The following is a 19,062-nucleotide window of genomic DNA, read 5'->3' on the forward strand; positions in this document are numbered from 1 at the left end:
GCTGTATCCACCACCTCCCATATGAACTTACATATAAAAGAAAATCTATCCTTGTCCATAGCAACCAGTGCAGCTTACTTTAATAGAAAAAATGGCCTTGTTACCCATAGCAACATATCATTTCTTAAACGGCTTTATCTTCACAATTTTGATGAGGCCGTTTTGATGCCTGAAGATCCTGTATTGGCTGCCATGGTTTATTTTATTAAAAGGACACCTTTATACATATTAAATCATTGACACACAGACCGCGGTAGCTGAACATATAATTTATTGGTGTGCAAGGCAACCAAATGGTTATTTCCTACAAAAATAGATTGCATGGCAGCCCGATCACTGGGAAGCACAATAGCCCAAAAAATTCAAGATACCCAACATCAAGGGCAGCTTACACCACATTGTACAGTATAAAAACACTGAACCTAAAATAATTCAATTTAAAAAAAAAAAAAAAATTTAAAAACCAAAATTAAAATACAAAAAAACCAAAAACAATTTGGCCAAATTCCTCCAAGGAACCTTCTCACACGCATAGAGGGAAGGGTGTAAGGCAGTAAAATGTATAACTTAAAAAACAATTTCCTGTAGGAATAGCTAAAGAGACGTGTGCAGATTGGAGGTTGTATGGCCACAGAGTCCAAACCATGGAGAAGAGCATATTGTCTTGTAGTTTGCGCTTGTCCAAGGGCCGTGGGTCAGTAGTGTATTCACAACGGGTCAGCTGGAACCCAAATCATCAGTACGTCAGCGGGAGGGTCATTCTGCTTTGAAAGGCAAGTAAAATACAATTAGTCTTGATAACAAAATACACGGTTACATTGTATATAAAATCACAAAAATCATCATTTCAAATTACCTAAACAAATGTAAAAAATAGTAAAAAAATGTCAAATGATTTTTGTGGGACAACCCATTTATCACCTATCCTCATCTCTTGGGCGGAGAGCGGCTACAAAAGTATCTCACTCTGGAAGATCTGTGCTCTATTACACAGACAGCCCATTGATTTGAATGGACACGATTGTAATGTTTAATTTCCCCTGTGGTGGCGCTGCAGAAAAAAAAAACAAACATCTGCCTCAAAATTCCTCCAGGAATCAAATGTAAAAACCGAAAGCAAAAAACGCTCCAAACGAGCGCCGTGGGTCTTTCTGCCTCCCATTGATTTCAATGGCAGGTCAGAGCAGAAACCGCTCAATGGAAGAGGAAAAAAAAAAGCCTCTGCCTCATTAAAATGGAGGGGGGGGGGTGTATTTCTTGGTGCGGATTGCGCGTCTAAATCAGCACTAAGAAATACCGTATGAACTACCGCCTACCGACAGGTCCCAGCAAGAGGCCACTTTGTGATCAGCTTATGGTCTAGGCACCCCTCTAACAAGTAGGAATTGTATGAAAGTGGAGAATCCCTTTAACCTATGAATGTTTCCTGTACTATCCCTGTAGTATCACCATGAAGACAAAAAGGAACAAAAAAAAATGGCAGCTTTTTAGTGAATATATTTTGTAAAAATATCCAGACAAATAAGTTAAAACCATCTCAGAGTAACATGATGCGTTCTTATACAGGGTATATTCCATACCTGCTCCATTACTGAGCCGGCCGCCTACCGGGATCTGGCGAGAGTTTCGTTCCCCATAACTCCTGCAAATAAATAAGTAATTGAATTACGTATAAGGTATATATGAAAATGTTGGCTGTTAAAGGAGTTGTGTAGTTTAGATCAGAGTTAATAAAGCGGGCTCCGCTGTTCAGGATCCACGTCTCAGTTGCTAGTGGTTACAAAGAGTCAATGAGAGTTTTGGCCGTTACCACAGTAAGAAAATGGCAATTTATGGAGAGGTTTTTGAGGTGAAGGAGACAGGAGCATGAAAGTGATTGAATGTGAGGAGGAAGGGCCAATTCACACGAGCGTGTTCGGTCCATGATATCTGGACTGTATGTGGTAGTATTTCCTGGACCGAACACACTGCAGGGAGCCGGCTCCTATCGTCAGTTATCATAGGAGTCCCTGCCTCACTGCGGGAAAACAGTCCCGTACTGAAAACATGATTCGTTTTCCCGCAGCGAGGAAATATTGTCCCATCAGACCTGTATGTGTATTCACTCATGTGCCTGTGGGAAAGTGCCAGGAAGCCAGCTGCCCTGTCCAGATTTACCACTAAGGGTATGTGCACACGATAGCGACAATTACGGCTGAAATTACGGAGCTGTTTTCAGGAGAAAACAGCTCCTGCATTTCAGAAGCAATTGCTCGTACTCGCGTTTTGCGAGGCGTCAATTATAGCCGTAATTTGGAGCTGTTCTTCATTGAAGTCAATGAAAAAACGGCTCAAATTACGTCCCAAGACGTTTCCTGCACTTCGACGAGGCTGTTATTTTACGCACTGTCTTTTGACAGCGACGCGTAAAATGACAGGTCGTCGGCACAGTACATCGGCAAACCCATTGAAATGAATGGGAAGATGTTTGCCGACATATTTGAGCCGTGTTTTCATTAGCATAAATCTAAAATTGCTCATAACTTGCTCAAAAATGTCAAAATAAAAACCACTGTTCTCTACATTACAGCGCCAATCAGATTATGTAGGAGATAGGGCATTTATATTCTGGTGACAGAGCCTCTTTAATCCTGAACGGTATTGACATTGTAATAGCCAGCCACAACCCCCCCCCCCCCCCCATATGCACAGAACCCCACAATATATATGTGTAAACTGTTCCACTGCAGGGTGCACTTACATGCGAGAACCTTCCAGAGTATTCTGAATCTCTTTCAGCATGCCTGCAAAAAGAACAGATCAGTGCTAATAAAACAGTAATTTTATTTATCTCGAATGGCTTAGTCATAGAGGGGAAAGTTAAGGGTTTTCCAGCTGATAAATTTGATGGCCTAACCTCAGGATAGGCCATCAATAGCTGATGGGTCAGTGTCCGACTCCCGGGACACCCGCCGATCAGCTGTTTTAAAGGGGCCGCAGCACTCGCATGATCGCTGCTTCCCCTTCATTTCTTCTTGCGCACTGAATCGTGGACATGTATTTAGTGGCGATTCACAGGTATTGCAGCCTGTTCTCATTCTCAAAGTGAATGGAAGAAGACGGCTGCAATACCGGTGAATCACCGCTAAACGTGTCTGTCGAACATTCACAGTGAGCAAGAAAAATGGATTTGTGCATCACCTTCGTCCCTGCATCTTACATGGCATTACAAATGCGACAGAGCTGTGTAGATGCAGTGTAAAAGCGGAGGTGTTTTTCTCCTTTGTCCCTCAACATGCGTTAAGCAGCTTCATGAAGAACTCCTGTTTGGCCAGTAAAGTGGGATCCTTTGGTTATGGACAACGAGCACAAGGCAAACGCCGTTTACCGTGAGCCCGCACTTTGAGCCTCCATACCCTCAGCACGCTACTTTTATATGCATGACAACATACAAACATTTTTAAACAAAACACGGACACAAGTTAAAAAAAATAATAAGATCAGTAGGATTGTTAAGCGCTAGAGCACCTATAGGCGGGGTTCACACATCAATGCTGTCAACTACAGTGAGAATTTATTAAATGTAGAAGCGATGATGCAGCTTCTGTCCTTTTACTGTGCAGCCACTGCTATATAGGGAAGACCATGCGCTGCCTATAGAAAGAGTTTAGGGAACATTACAGTTTGACCGCTACATGTTCACTAAACTTAGAGCATCTATGGGCTCATTCAGACGAGCGTATCTGTAGTCCGTATGAGGGCCGTCCCAGGGACTCATGTACTTCAATATGGCCGTTCACATGAGCGTTGTTTCAACGGAGCGTATGAAGGGTCCGTGAAAAGATAGCACCTCCTATTTTTTTGCGCTTCACAGATCCCTCCTAAGACTGGTCTATGGGGGATGCGGGGCTGCAGCACGGGTGCACATTGGACGAGGTTTACTACATGGGGGATTTTAATGTGATTCAAGGAGTGGGGGTAGCAAGAGCGTGTGGCGTTCGCCACAAGTTTCTTCTAAAAAAAAAGCGAGGTGGATAACGAGGACGAATACTTTAGAACTTCTAAATCGTAATGATCTTTGTGCGTCTTTTTGTGTGTATCCTTTTTAGGAACATGTTTGTGTATATGTTCTCACGGTGCGCGCATAAAAGTATCATGCTGACATAACGGAGGCCTGAAGAAGCGTGGGATCACGTGAAAAGGCGGATACCTTGTGCTCGCTGTTCAGATCCACTGCTATGCCTGTGTTTTTGTAAAATAATACATCAGGGATAGAGCTCTTCAATGCGGAGGTGTAACTAATGTGCTGCATTTCCCGCTCAGTGCTTCAAATGACTCAGAAGCTTTATTTAAAATGTCCCACGCCAGTTTTCTGGCGTGAAAAGTTGCAGTTTAGGCCACTTTAGCCATGACGGTGGGGCTTAGTGGAAGGGACGGGGCCACCCGCAGGCCGACACATTTACGATCACTCATGTTAGAAACCGGCGTAAATTAAAGTGGAAATCTACACCAGCATGCAGGTGAAGATTTCCCTTTCTGGAGACGGACAGCAGAAGGTGCGCGCCTCTTCATAAAGGAGCTGCATTTTATTCCTGCCGGCTTAATGCTGAGAGTGTAAATCTGCTCCGTAATCCTTAATTTGAACAATTAATTCAAAAAAACGAGCTAGGTGGAAGCGCAAGATAATCCACAGCTATTAACCATTCCTGCACATGAGGAGGCCCCTGGCCAGCGCAGCAGGCGACTATATGAAGATCCCATCATCTGGTGCTCAGTTTACAAGACATGGCAGGATTAGACGGATACTCACTCTCATCATTCAACAACGCGTGCTCCATCACCTGCCTTCTGGATCTCTGTGCTAAGAGAAAAAATAAAACGTCTGATGTACATATTTTTCTCGGGAGAGGTACAGGAATTCTCTGCTGTTCCGATTTTAACCCCTTAATGACCGGGCCTGAAAAGACCAGCTAATTTTTTCTGTTTTGGCCTCTCTGCCTTTCAACATCCATAACTTTATTTTTTTGTTGACGTGGCTGTATGAGGCCTTGTTTTAGGCGAGAGAAACTTTCCGTTGATGGGTTCACCCGACGGAAACACTCAGCGGAAAGACAATGCTGATGTGAACAGGCACTTAACTTTATTCTGCGAGTCCATGCGATTTCAGTGATACCACGTTTATATAGTCCTTATTTCATCTTTTACCAAATAAGATTGTTTAAAAAGACAAAAACCACAAAATGGTTTTATTGGAAATATTCGGAGTCCCAGAACTTTTTTTATTTTTCAGTCAATGGAGCTGCATGAAGACTTTCTGCGTGGCGAGCTGCAGTTTTTATCGGTACTACACAATATTTGATCGCTTTAAACTCCATTTTTTGTGCGAGGTTGCCAAAAACACAGCAATTCTGGAGTTTGTTTTTTTTCTACGCTTTTTAACGTGTGGGATAAATAACGCTATTTTATAAAAAGTTAAGACTTTTAAAGGAAGCGGCGATAACTATTATGTTTATATTTTTTTTAGCGCATATGCCAGCCATTAGAGCATGGTGTCAGCCATTTAAACAGCTGTTTCTTTTACAGCGAATACATGAAATTCCCCATAAAACGTAAGTGTTCCCTCTTACCATCTGTACTAGAATCACTCCTGCCGGACACCCTGTAATGACAGAAAAAAAATTATATTTTATTCTCAGGCCATTTGGTATTGGCTACTGCTATTCCAGGCTTCATGTACGGAAATGCGATGATACGTTAGCAATTACTTGTGCAAAACTTGTCTTCTAGTATTTTGAACAAGTTACTTGCCCAGATCTTTCAATTCGCCTTTCCGTGCGGTCCCCTCTTTTGGGGCTTCTGTTCACAGATGGTTCTGGTGGATCAATATTGCAGCGAGGAGCAATAAGCCGGCACGTGGACAGCGAGAAACGCTCCATCTCAGAAGGAGATATAAGATAAAACCCTTTAGGATGGGGGAAGAAAAATAAATAAAAAGCATATAGTCACATACCTAAATGCAACATATTTTAATCGTTGTACTAAGTGATAAACTGGTCAAAGGAAAAATCGGAAGGCGACCGCCACTCACCTTGTCCACACTTGGTGAACACACAGGATGCTATTCCACTCACATCTTCCTTCCGGATACAATCATAACGCACTTGTGGCTTAAGGTGGGGCAGCGAAACTACCTGGATATCTCCTAGGTTGGTAAGAACAGTCAAGTGGTTTTCACTATGGTCTTCTGCCCGACAATTGCCAAACGTGCACACTGCGGCCTTCCGTACCCGGCACCCTTCTGTGGCGGTCAGCTTCAGCTTTAACTTAGTGCTAACTTTTGGCAGAGTGAACACCTGTAAGAGGCACGTGTCAGATTAAAGCTGGTAAATACCTAACCCAACCCAATAAATGCCAGCAGACCTACCTTGAACTGTTCTTCAGATATGACCAGCAATTGGTGACTGCCTTGCATATCTGGGCTTTTTGAAAGGTCATGAGCAGCTTCAAGGGGTTCTGGGAGGGGAACGCTGCGACCATCCAGAATTAGGATCCCCACTACTGGTGCTCTGTGCATTAGTTGGATTTCCTTGACTAAGAAAGAGTAATGATAAAATAAGAAAATCTTCCTATAATACGGTTCGCTCTCTAGGATGGATCTGTCGTTTTCTTACAATATTATCCATCAGCAACAAAATCTACAGAGTAACTATCACATATCAAGTCTTACTCTGTGATCCAGACACTGTCTCCTCCATCCGTCGCTCTGTTGGGGGGACACGCAAAGAAAAAGCATACACTGTGCCACCATTAGTACCGGCCCATAGTGAGGGACAATGCCGAATATCTGGCAAAAAAAAGAACAAAATAACCAAACTAAAAACAGTAACCAAGCTAAAACTAAGCAATGTTTAAAACAAAACAAAAAAACACCCATAAGATTCATAATAAGGATTAGACAAATATTTTCATGAAGATCTAGAAGATTAATTCTAGAAAGGTATCCATTTTGACACTACAGGGTCATGGTAGTTGCTCAGTATAAGAATGCAAAACAATGAAGCGACTAAGGCCTCATGCACTCGTGTAGACCGGTTCAGACGGCCGCCGAGTGTCATCCGCGGGCTGTCCGCAATCACGGACCGTGCACATACAAGATGTGCATGGACTTTAAGTAGGCCGGACCCCAAACGCGGCCTGTAAAATGACTTGTCCTACTTTTTTGCGGTCCGGACTCCCGGCCAATGCACGGACCATGGAAACCACGATAGTGTGCGTGCGCCCATAGAAATGAATGGGTCCGCAATTCATTCAACAGTGCCACCCCTATCCATGGTTTGTGTCTGTTATTTAAATTTTGCTGTGGATTTCTTCCGATGTGTGTGGACCTAACGCAAGAATGCACACGCTCGAATAGATTATTATTAAAAATCAAAAAGTTAATGTCCGTAATTCAATAAAAAAAGTGACTCATCACAGAGTGATCCATTTCCGGCATTTTTTTAATTTTATTGTTTATTATGGCTAACAGTTAATAAAAACCCAAAATTTAGTCTCAGAAAGTTAGATTATATAAGCCCAATTTCAAAAATGAAAAAGTAATACTTGAAATGTTGGCCTGCTGAAAGTATGTCCAGTATATGCCCTCAATACTTGGTCGGGGCTCCTTTTGCATGAATTACTGCATCAATGTGGCGTGGCATGGAGGCGATCAGCCTGTGGCACTGCTGAGGTGTTATGGAAGCCCAGGTTGCTTTGATAGCGACCTTCAGCTCGTCTGCATTGTTGGGTCTGGTGTCTCATCTTCCTCTTGACAATAGATTCTCTATGGGGTTTAGGTCGGGCGAGTTTGCTGGCCAATCAAGTGCAGAGATACTGTGGTTATTACACCAGGTATTGGTACTTTTGGCAGTGTGGGCAGGTGCCAAGTCCTGCTGGAAGATGAAATCAGCATCTCCATAAAGCTGGTCAGCAGAGGGAAGCATGAAGTGCTGGGAAATGTCCTGCTAGACGCTGCACTGACTCTGGACTTGATATAACACAGTGGAGCGACACCAGCAGATGACATGGCTCCCCAAACCATCACTGACTGTGGAAACTTCACACTGGACCGCAAGACACTTGAATTGATTCCGCTCCACTCTTCCTCCAGACTCTGGGACCGTGATTTCCAAATGAAATGCAAAATTTACTTTCATCTAAAATCAGGACTTTGGACCACTGAGCAACAGACCAGTCCTTGTAAAGACTTCGTGAATCAACACAACATGTGCAAAGGTTTCCTGATTAGAGTGACCCCATGAGTCTACAATCCTCAACTTTTACCCAATATTCTCATTTTCTGAGACACTCAATTTTAAAAGTGTGTAATGAATCTATATAATATAGGAGTTTGACTTTTTGAATTGAAATACTGAAATTAAAATTTGATGATATTCTAAATCATTGTGAAGCGAAAAAAAAAAAAAAAAAAAAAAAAAAAAAGTGTGTGTGTGCGTGTTTTATATTATACAGAGTTCACTGTGCGGGTTTCAATAACATTATATTGTAATAGTTCAGACTTTTACGGACATGTCGATACCCGATAGCTTATTTATTTTTAAAACATTAACATAAGTAGGGAAAAAAAAACCAAGAAAACAGGGGGAGTTTTCTGAACTTTTGAGAGGGCTTATTAGGAGCACAAAGATGGCAGACATAGGGGCCTTCATTAGGCCCCCAGGCTACCATGACAACTATTGGCACGTCGCACGGGGGAGGTGTTGATGGGATGGAGGGCCACCCCCCCCCCCCTCTTTCTAATGGCTTTGATGAGGTCGCTATGGGAAGAAATTGATCTTTGATTGCACCTGTTGCTGATGCCCACCAAGTATGGAGCACGCTCAGCCAATGGGCCCTATCCATACAACCCCTTAACACGTCACGTACATGTTCATGACATTGGTTGGTTCTGACATCTTAACGCAATCAGGACCTTAGATTCTGGATTACATTTTTTTGATCTGTTGTTGCTTGCCAAGAAGGACTAAGAGCAAGATTCTAAACAGGATCCTCTCATACATTCAAAAAAAAAAGCTCACACACTTGTATCTAATTTCTATTAGTTGTGCTCCAACTTATTCTGTAGCCACAATGGCTGTAATTCCTAAACAGTTAAACCCCTTGAAGTAAAGTTATTGTGGTGGTGTACAGAAGCTAAAGGATGCAAATTGTGTCACTGTCCAAATACTTCTGAACCCAACCGTATGGTCTTACAGATGTGTTGGTCAGAAGCACCAATCAAATTCAGTAGCAACCAGAATACGAAGCTAAAAATGTGTTTTAAGAGGTAAACCTACGCTAGAAAGTGACAAAAGAAAATCATATAAACCTCCTCGACTACAGAATGCACTTTCCATTCCTACTGGAATATATAGCTTACTGTCACGGATGAAGGTGTCCGCAAAATACAGTGTGCGCACAAACCCAGTGAAGGAATCTTCTGCCGATCGAGCCTCAATCTTGCGTTGTACAGGGGCCAGCTCCATCTCATGCAGAGCTTCCTGCTCCAAGCGGGCATTTGCCTCCTGCACCTGAAAAGAAGTCAAAATAGGTCTCAAGAGCAGGTTCTGATTAATCAGTTAATACCTTGAAATCCCGTTAACCAGTGGACACTACATGGAAAGACACTACCCATACTCTCTCGGGGGAAAATTGGCCTAATATATTAGAGTCATCTCCTTTCTTCCCTGGCAGCAAACCACATTGATACAGTTATTTGTAATATACAAGGGCTACCCCACTCGTCATCTTGCATGTCAATCACCTAATGTCATTTTTCTCGCTCTAATTTTTGGCACATGATGAGAAATGGCCACTTAATTTAACCTTTTGGCGAGAGATAAATATATCTCTGTTTGAGGTGGAACCAGAACATGTAAAATATCAGTATATCTATTATTTGTTCCTCTGCAGAAAAATTTGGCCACATCATGGTCGCATATCTTTGTTCTTTTGCCAGAAAGACAATAGCTATACCCTTTGGATGGATCAAAGACCTCTAAGGGACTCAAAATGGGATATCGATCATCAATGCTTTTCTTTTAGTTTTCTCCAACACATTTCATTATCTCTAACCCCTTTATTCCCCCTATCTCGCTCGGTTGTCATCCCATACCTGGCGTCACAAAATATACACCTCAATATCCTTTCATTAATTTACAATTGTGACTTTAAAGGTTGAGGGAGAGACCAGAATTGATATCACATTTAAATTTACTCTAAGGGGTGTTTAAAGGGAACCTGAGTGCACCATGTAATGGGTGCTGATGCACAAACCTAGTCTTACTAAAAAAAAAAATCTATCCTCCTCCGTTATTTAGCACCAGATAGGGAAAAAACGCCCCACTGACCGTTCAGGGGGTTGTTCACATAATTGGCAGGGGACATGTTACTTATAGCTCTGACACGATCAGATCAGCCACTGACAGTGAGAGCGGCTTGTGCTGTGCATCTCTCTCCCGTGATCACTGTCTTGTTATTCTGCAGAGCGCGCACACATCGCCAAAGTCACCGCTAGCAACGATACTGGAAGAGTGTACACGATCTTCATGAGTTGACCACGCTCCCTGCAGAACGACAAAACTCTAAATCACGCGAGAGAGGGAACAGCCCAAACCGCTCACACTGTCCGTAGCGGATTGGACAGTGTCCGAGCGATAAGTAACCCACCCCCATGCCATTTAGAAATAAAGAGAGACGCCCCATTGACAGTTCAGGGGTTTATTTAGATAACGGTGCCATTATATTTGGCGCCTGATATGTAAACGGCAGAGGATAGAATTTTTTTATAAAAGTGGCAAAATTTGTGCAGCCCTGCCCATTACATGGTGCACTCCGCTGCACATGTATGGGCTGATAGAAGGGTCTCTAAGAAACAATTCTGTCTGCTCATCTCGTGCCCTTTACACCTTAAGCCTCTTTAACCCCTTAGTGACCACCAGTATGCCTTTTTACGCTGGTCACTAAGGGGCCTTAGGCTAGGCCGACGCCTTTTCACGTGAGCCTAGTCTAAGTCCTGCACGGGTCTCCCGTGCAGGCTGGAGCCGGGGCTCTGCTGTCTGATGACAGCTGAGCTCCTGCTCCAATGCCTGCAATCGAAGTTTACTTCGATCGCGGCCGTTTAACCCGTTAAATACCGCCGTCAATAGCGACCGCGGCATTTAACTTTGTTTTATGAGTGAGCTCCCTCTGTCACCCATCGGCGGCCCTCGAATGCAATCGCAGGTCTCCGATGGGGTGTCATGGCAGCCGGGGGCCTGATAAAAGCCCCCAGGTCTGCCCTGGACATATGCCTGTTAGGACGCGCCGGAGGCACGTCCTAACAGATTGCCTGTCAGATTTACACTGACAGGCAATAATGCTCTGGTATACGAAGTATACCAAAGCATTATAGCAGCGATCTGAAGATCGCACAGTAAAGTCCCCTAGTGGGACTAGTGAAATAAATAAAATGTGAAGATTAATAAAAATTACAAAAAAAACAAACATTTTTTTCTTTAAAAAGTGGTATTATTTAGTAAAAGTGTAAAAAAAATAAATAAAAGTACACATATGTGGTATCGCCACGACTGTAATGACTCCATTAACAAAGTTAATATGTAATTTAAACTGCAAGGTGAACACCGTAAAAAAAAAAAAAACGCAAAAAACAATGGCGAAATTGCAATTTTTTTCCATTGCCCCCCAAAAAAGTCATAATAAAAATCAAGTGCCATGTACCCCAAAACAGTACCAATCAAGACTACGTCTCGTCCCACAGAAAACAAGCCCAAAAAATCACTACATTGATGGAAAAATAAGTTTCGGCTCTTGGAAAGCAACGATGCAAAAACAAATAATTTTAGTTCAAAAGTGTTTTTATTGTGCAAGTCGTAAAACATAAAAAAAACCTCTACACATGTGGTATCGCCGTAATCGTACCGACCCATAGAATAAGGGTAATGTCTTATTTACGTCGCACAGTGAACGGCGTCAATTTAAAAACGCATAGAACAATGGCGGAATTTCAGTTTTTTTTTTATAATCCCCCAAAAAAAGAGTAAATAAAAAAAATTATATGTACCCAAAAATGGTGCTATTAAAAAGTACAACTAATCCCGCAAAAAACAAGTCCTCATACAGCTATGTAGACGGAAAAAAAAAAAAAAGTTATAGCTCTTTGAATGAGACTATAGAAAAACGAATGAAATAGCTTGGTCATTAAGGCCTAAAATGGGCAGGTCACTAAGGGGTTAAATAGGAGTTTCTTGAACCCCTCCAAATGTAAGGTTTGTGGCGATCACAATTTTTGGCCAATATGCGCTTGTAACAAACTCATACAATCACTTAATTTTTATTTAAAAAGTATCAAATGATGAAAAATATATTTACTCACGATACGAGCATTGAACGAGATTCATCCCTTAGGATTTTCTTTATTTAAATTTTTAATACGTTCTAATCACTTTCATTATAAAAATGCAGTCTCTTCCTTCTTCCCTACGAGGAATTTGAGTGAGTAGGTGGATTGATGAATGCGCCCCTCTATACACCTTTCTTTATACCGTACTTTGATACATATACGCAGAGACTGGAGGCACGATATGATTGCAAACTGAAGTACAACTATAATATCCACTGAAGGCAGATCTTACATTTACCCAAATACCGACTTCACAGAAGAGCCAGGCGCTCTTATTGTTTCTTATTATATCTGCTGGATAACACTGGCCACCCAGAGTGCACATCGGCCCCTGAGCTGTGGTCTACCTTAATGTTCCTCTTCTCAACTTTATTGGGATGCATGCATACTAGTGATATTATCCTGGTGAGTTGTTATCATCTGCCCTACTCTAAGACGCTTCTCTTCAAGGGTCCCCAGAGACATCCTCTGTATAAGTCATAAGAAAAGAGTTAAAGTAGCCTGGCCCCTGAAGAACATATTCCGGGGTGTCCGCATAAGCCTTTAACACATCAAAAAAAGAAATTATAAATAAAAAAAAAAAAAGAAAATCAAAAAAAAAAAAAAAAAAAGTATATAGAATAAAGCGCTTACTTTAGTTGCAACTCCATCCCTTCGCTTATTGACCTGGCTTCTTCGGATGCGTCTAAAAGATTGTCGTAATGATTTTTTCAGAGACTTCACACGGGACAGGGGTCCCTCCAAGGCCAGCTGATCACTGGCGTGTAGTGTGCACCTGTGGCAGGAGGAATAATGGTTAAAGTGTGGTGATGTAGCTGGTAAATACCCTATTCACCATTAGGCTCCAGTTAAAGGCCCTTCATGACTTTAGAATTGTGGTTTCTCTGCAAATTGTTAATTCTTTAATGGCTTGAGTCACACACATTTTGTATGATACTGATGCTTTAGTGCATCAAACATGAAAAATGAATCCATATTGCACACTATAACATACCTACTCAAATACCCAATCTTTTGGGGCAGAAGTAATCCTGCCCGCTCACTGACCAGACCAGAAATGCTACTAATGCATATCAATACATCACGAAGGATCTGTTCTGTGCCTCTTCCGTGTTTACCTTTGTACACATCACCGTTTGAGAATCTCTCAGCGGTGCACGCTGCAAAATTGCCGCTTGTACCTCCGTGATTTAGGAGCGCCTGCTCATACTAAAAGTAGAAGCCAGCGTCAAGAGCTTTAAGCTGCAAATAATTTCATACCGTCTATAAAAATTATAGCACCATTGCAATAGTGCAGTAATCTTTTACCACTAAGCATTAAATGGTTACGAACTTAAAAAAACTTTGCATAAAGCAATAGCACAAGCGGATACAAAAAATTGAATATGTCTTACTAGAGAATATTGCCTCTTTTTTCACTTATGAGTCCCCCCCCCCCCTTAATATTCAATCACTGAATTTACTGATCAAGTCATCTCCAGTAGTATCACCACACTGAAGGATCAGGTTACAGCTGCCCATAATAGTCTATGGAGAGTGGAGGGGGAGAGCAGGAGCAGATTGAAACAATAGGTGCTGTAGCTTCTAGAAAGTTTTATATCTCACCCCAGAGCTGGATTCACAGCTACACTGCTCATTACTGCTGTATAATCTCCTTCATGCTGCTGCTGTTTGAAGGTGCTACAACGAGATAGGAGAGCAGGATGTTTTCTACTCTGTGTGTGCTTTGTATTGATAGCAGTTGGCCTCTAACACTAGCTCAGGGAAAAAACTGAGAATTAGAGAGTCTGTAGAGAGAAAAACCGCTAAACAATTCCATTTGCAAGTCAAATCGTGTTATTCCTCTTGTACATTCACCTAAGGCTAGGTACGTTTTATGAATGCTGTGACATTTTGTATAAATGGTGGGAAAACGTCTGGAGCCTAAAGAAATTGTGACTACTGGAGATTGGGCGAGCTGAGGGAAGAACTTGCTTTGACTACTAGGAGGGTGACTATCAGGGAAGTGAGGTAAATCGCTGCGGTGACTACCGAGAAAGTGGAGGAGAAAGCAGGGGAAAATTTTTACTACTAAAAAGGGACAACTACAAATCGTATAATACTCTCACTAATGGAAGGTGGGACGCCAAGTGACATGTAAAGCCAGGTTCGCACATGCCCAGTTGCTGAACATTTATGGCCTTGCAGTGTGTAATAGGGTATGTGAAAATGGGATTTCTACACTAGGCAACTTCTTTAACCCTTTCAAGACCGAGCTCATTTTGACCTTCATGACCAGCCCCATTTTCTCAAATCTGACATGTGTCAATTTATGTGGTAATAACTCTGGAATGCTTTTGCCTATCCAAGCGATTCTGAGATTGTTTTCTCGTGACATATTGTACTTTATGTTAGTGAAAAAATTTGGTCAATAAATTCATTGCTTATTTGTGAAAAACACCAAAATTTAGAGAAAATTTGCAAAAATTATGATTCTCATTTTAAATGCATCTGCTTGTAAAACAGATAGTAATACCACACAAAATAGTTACTATTTTACATATTCCATATGTCTACTTTATATTTGCATTGTTTTTTGAACATTATTTTATTTTTCTAGGACGTTACAAGGCTTCGAACTTTAGCAGCAATTTCTCACATTTTCAAAAGGCTATTTTTACAGGGACCAGTTCAGTTCTGAAGTGGCTTCGAGGGCCTTATGTACTAGATAGACCCCATAAATCACCCCATATTAAAAACTGCACCCCTCAAAGTATTCAAAACAGCATTCAGAAAGTTTAACCCTTTAGGCGCTTCACAGGAATTAAAGCAAAGTAGAGGTGAAATGTACAAATTTTATTTTTTTTGCTGAAATTCATTTGTAATAAAAAAAAAATTTGGAACACAGAAGGTTTTACCCGAGAAATGCAACTCAATATTTATTGCCAAGATTCTGCAGTTTTTAGAAATATCCCACATGTGGCTCTAGTGTGATAATCGACTGAAACACAGGCCTGCGAAGCAAAGGAGCACCTAGTGGATTTTGGGGCCTCCTTTTTTTAGACTATATTTTAGGCACCATGTCAGGTTTGAAGAGGTCTTGTGGTACCAAAACAGTGGAAATCCCCCAAAAGTGAGACGGTTTTGGAAACTACACACCTCAAGGAATTTATCTAGGGGTATAGTTAGCATCTTGACCCCACAGGTCTTTTGCTATATTTATTGGAGTTTGTCTGTGAAAAAGAGAAAATCTACTTTTTTTCTGAAAAAACTTGTAAAAATTTCTAATGAATAAAGTAGAAAAATCACCCCAAAATTTGTAAAGCATTTTGTACTGATTACAGCAATACGCCATATGTGGTAATGAACTGCTGTTTGGACCCACGGCAGGACAATATTTGGCTTTTGGAGCTCAAATTTAGCTGGAATGGTTTTCGGGTGTCATGTCGCATATGCAAAGCCCCTGAGGTACCAAAACAGTGGAAACCTCCCAAAAGTCCCTTTAGGGGACTGGAACGAGCGATCATTAGGTCGCTGGTACAATACACTGCAATACTAATGTATTGCAGTATAATGTCATTCTACAGGCTCCTGTAACAGCGCGATCGCTGTTCCTGTCCGTTAGTCCCGGGTGTCAGCTGTAATACACAGCTGACACCTGCAGAATATGGAGCGGGCGCAGCGCGTGAGCCCGCTCCATATATAACCCCTTGCACCACGACATGCTATTAAGTCGTATTGCGCAAAGGCGTTAATGGGCAGCGGATGGTGCAAAGTGAAAATTAAAATTTTCCACTGATATTCCATTTTAGTGCACTATATGTTTTGCCCAGTTTGTGCCACTGAAGACAAATACCTCATACAATGTTGAGCGGGTTCTCCCGGATATAAAATATCATATGTGTGGACGTAAGCTGGTGATGGGATACGCTGTGGGGCTCAGAAGGGAGGGAGCGCCATTTGGCTTTTGGAGCGCAGATTTTGCTTGGTAACTGTTCTGTTTGGGGTTTTGCTGGTATTTCAGTTTATGATGTGGGGGTATGTGTAAACTGGGCAGAGTACATCAGGGGTATAATAAGAGGGTATAATAATGGGGTACATAAATAATATTTCGCATATATGTGGCCAATGTCGCACTGATAAATGGCGCCCAATCCTATCCGCTTTTGGACACACTGCACATTTTGCATCGCCATATTCTGAGAGGCAGAACTTTATTTTTTTCCAACGGAGCCGTGTGAGGGCTTATTTGTTGCGGGACAATCTGTACTTTTCATTGGTACCATTTTAGGGTACATGCGATTTTTTTTTTTATCACTTTTTATTAGATTTTTTTGGAAGCAAAGTGACAAAGAAACATAAATTCTGACAATGTTTTTTGCATTTTTTTTTTTTACAGTGTTCACCGTGCGGTATAAATGACATTTTACTTTATTCTGCGGGTCGGTACGATTACGGCGATACCATATGTATATAGGTTTTTTATGTTTTGTGGCGATTGCAAAATAAAATCACTTTGATAAAATTATTTCTTTTTTGTGTCGCCGTATTCTGAGAGCCATCATTTTTTATTTTTCCGTCAAAAAAGCGGTGTAAGGGCTTATTTTTTGCGGGACGGGTTGTAGTTTTTGTTGGTATTATTTTGGGGTACATGCGACTTTTTGATCACTTTTTATTCTATATTTTGGGAGGGTTGATGACCAAAAAATAGTGATTCTGACATTGTTTTTTAATTATTTTATTTGCGGTGTTCACCGTGCGGGAAAAATATTATAGTTTTATAGTTTGGGTCGTTATGAACGCGGTGATACCAAATATGTGTACTGTTTTTAACATTTTCATTTTTTTTCCTATAATAAAAGAATTATAGGAAAAAAAAGCATTTTTTGTTTTTGTAACTTTTAGGCTGGGTTCACACGAGCATGTTACGTCCGTAATGGACGGAACGTATTTCGGCCGGAAGACCCGGACCGAACACAGTGCAGGGAGCCGGGCTCCTAGCATCATAGTTATGTACGATGCTAGGAGTCCCTGCCTCGCTGCAGGACAACTGTCCCGTACTGTAATCATGTTTTCAGTACGGGACAGTAGTTCCACGGAGAGGCAGGGACTCCTAGCATCGTACATAACTATGATGCTAGGAGCTCGGCTCCCTGCACTGTGTTCGGTCCGGGTCTTCCGGCCGAAATACGTTCCGTCCATTACGGACGTAACATGGTCGTGTGAACCCAGCCTTATAACTTGTTTTTACACTTTTATAAAACATTTTTATTACTTTATTTTTTACTTGAAGCCTGGCAGCTCTGATCGCTGCTATAATACATTACACTACCTAGGTAGTGTAACGTATTATAAACTGTCAGTGTGACGCTGAGTGTCACACTGACAGGAAGCTTATGAGGACCGGCCTCCGGCTGGTTCTCATAGGCTGCTGTGCATGGCAGACCCGGGGGCCGTTGTATGGCCCCCGCTTCTGCCTTATAACCGACTGCAGCACCAGCAATCGGTCCCCGGGAGAGTTTGTTGTAGCAACAAACTTTCCAGTTCGTTGCTACAACACACTTTCCCTGCTATCACATGACCGGGACCTGAACTAATCAGGTCCCGATCATATCTCCGGGATCAGAGGCAGGTGATAACAGCGCTACTCTGAGACACCCGGATCGCTCTTTTAACACCCGTGAATTCACATCGGCGCTGCACAGAGCCCAGCAAGTGCCGACGTGAATTTACTGTGGGCGGTCGGGAAGCGGTTAAAGCTCCGGACAGCGGCTTCTATTCTTTGTGGGACCTGGGGTTTAGAGTCAGAGGTACCAGGTGCAGGACTGTTGCAGCATGCATCTCTGAAAGATTCCCTGTAGGCATCTGTACATAAGTAAACTGACCAAGATCTAGGCGAGATCCATAATTTCTCACCTCTGAAATTTTTTATTTCCTTTCTATACTTTGCTTTATATCCCCTTAACGACCACCACTTTCTACATGGTCCAACCAAGGACTTCATTAGAGCGACAGGACGACGTTATTATCTCTTTTCACTGGCACATTGCCAGAACCAAGTTGTCACTGACTAAGTGTCCTACACAGCGAATATTTTAGGGAATTCCACACACCAAACAAACACAAGTGTGCTTACACAGCTGTGCCCACTCCCAATTCCAAATTCCAGGTCAATATTTAAAAAAAAAAAAAAAAAAAAAAAAAAATGAACAAAAAGCATAATTTACAATGACAAAGACCATTTCTTTCCGTGTGAGGCACTTACTTAACCATCACTTGACACTTCCGCAGAAAATCATATACTCCAAATCCATGACTGGTGCCAAACGCTAACAATTTCCATTCAGAATGTAGTACCAAAGAAGTGATAGCAGCAGGTGGTTGACATTGTACCAAGGCAAAAGGCTGAAAACCAGGGGAATAGCGCACTGCGTCCTGTCCTGCGTGAAGTCGCTCATGGCCTTTCCAACGATATCCTTCCTGCTCCTGTAAGAGATCTACCAGGGTCTGGTCTACCGTGTGCTGTGAAGCCTCATCATTCAGCTCAAGAACAAGGACCTGAGGAGAAATAAAAAACAAAACGTTTTGAGGAATGACAAATTAAAAACTCAGATTCTTTTAAATGCTGTCACTAAAGGAGTGGACTCCCTAAGACGCCAAATCTA

The 19,062-nt window shown here is 41.9% G+C and overlaps 1 protein-coding gene across 2 annotated transcripts in view; it reads right to left on the reverse strand.

The window, feature by feature from the left end:
* Positions 1-253: 253 nt before the first annotated feature.
* The window catches only part of LLGL2 (LLGL scribble cell polarity complex component 2), a 76,761-nt gene continuing 57,952 nt past the window's right edge, over positions 254-19,062 (reverse strand). Inside the window, exons 15-26 of one of the 2 annotated variants that reach the window (XM_075846426.1) lie at positions 18,663-18,955; positions 13,052-13,193; positions 9,398-9,548; positions 6,707-6,823; positions 6,404-6,570; positions 6,068-6,332; positions 5,788-5,941; positions 5,607-5,638; positions 4,790-4,840; positions 2,741-2,783; positions 1,581-1,642; positions 254-761 (exon numbers count right to left, since the gene is read on the reverse strand). In XM_075846426.1, the coding sequence (XP_075702541.1) occupies positions 757-761; positions 1,581-1,642; positions 2,741-2,783; positions 4,790-4,840; positions 5,607-5,638; positions 5,788-5,941; positions 6,068-6,332; positions 6,404-6,570; positions 6,707-6,823; positions 9,398-9,548; positions 13,052-13,193; positions 18,663-18,955 (1,482 nt within the window). In that variant the 3' untranslated portion in view covers positions 254-756. Of the gene's footprint in view, positions 765-1,580; positions 1,643-2,740; positions 2,784-4,789; positions 4,841-5,606; positions 5,639-5,787; positions 5,942-6,067; positions 6,333-6,403; positions 6,571-6,706; positions 6,824-9,397; positions 9,549-13,051; positions 13,194-18,662; positions 18,956-19,062 lie in introns of both variants that reach the window. The other variant, XM_075846425.1, reaches the window with a different exon arrangement.

This window comes from Rhinoderma darwinii, chromosome 13 (genome assembly GCF_050947455.1).
Source record: "Rhinoderma darwinii isolate aRhiDar2 chromosome 13, aRhiDar2.hap1, whole genome shotgun sequence".
NCBI lineage: Eukaryota > Metazoa > Chordata > Amphibia > Anura > Rhinodermatidae > Rhinoderma > Rhinoderma darwinii.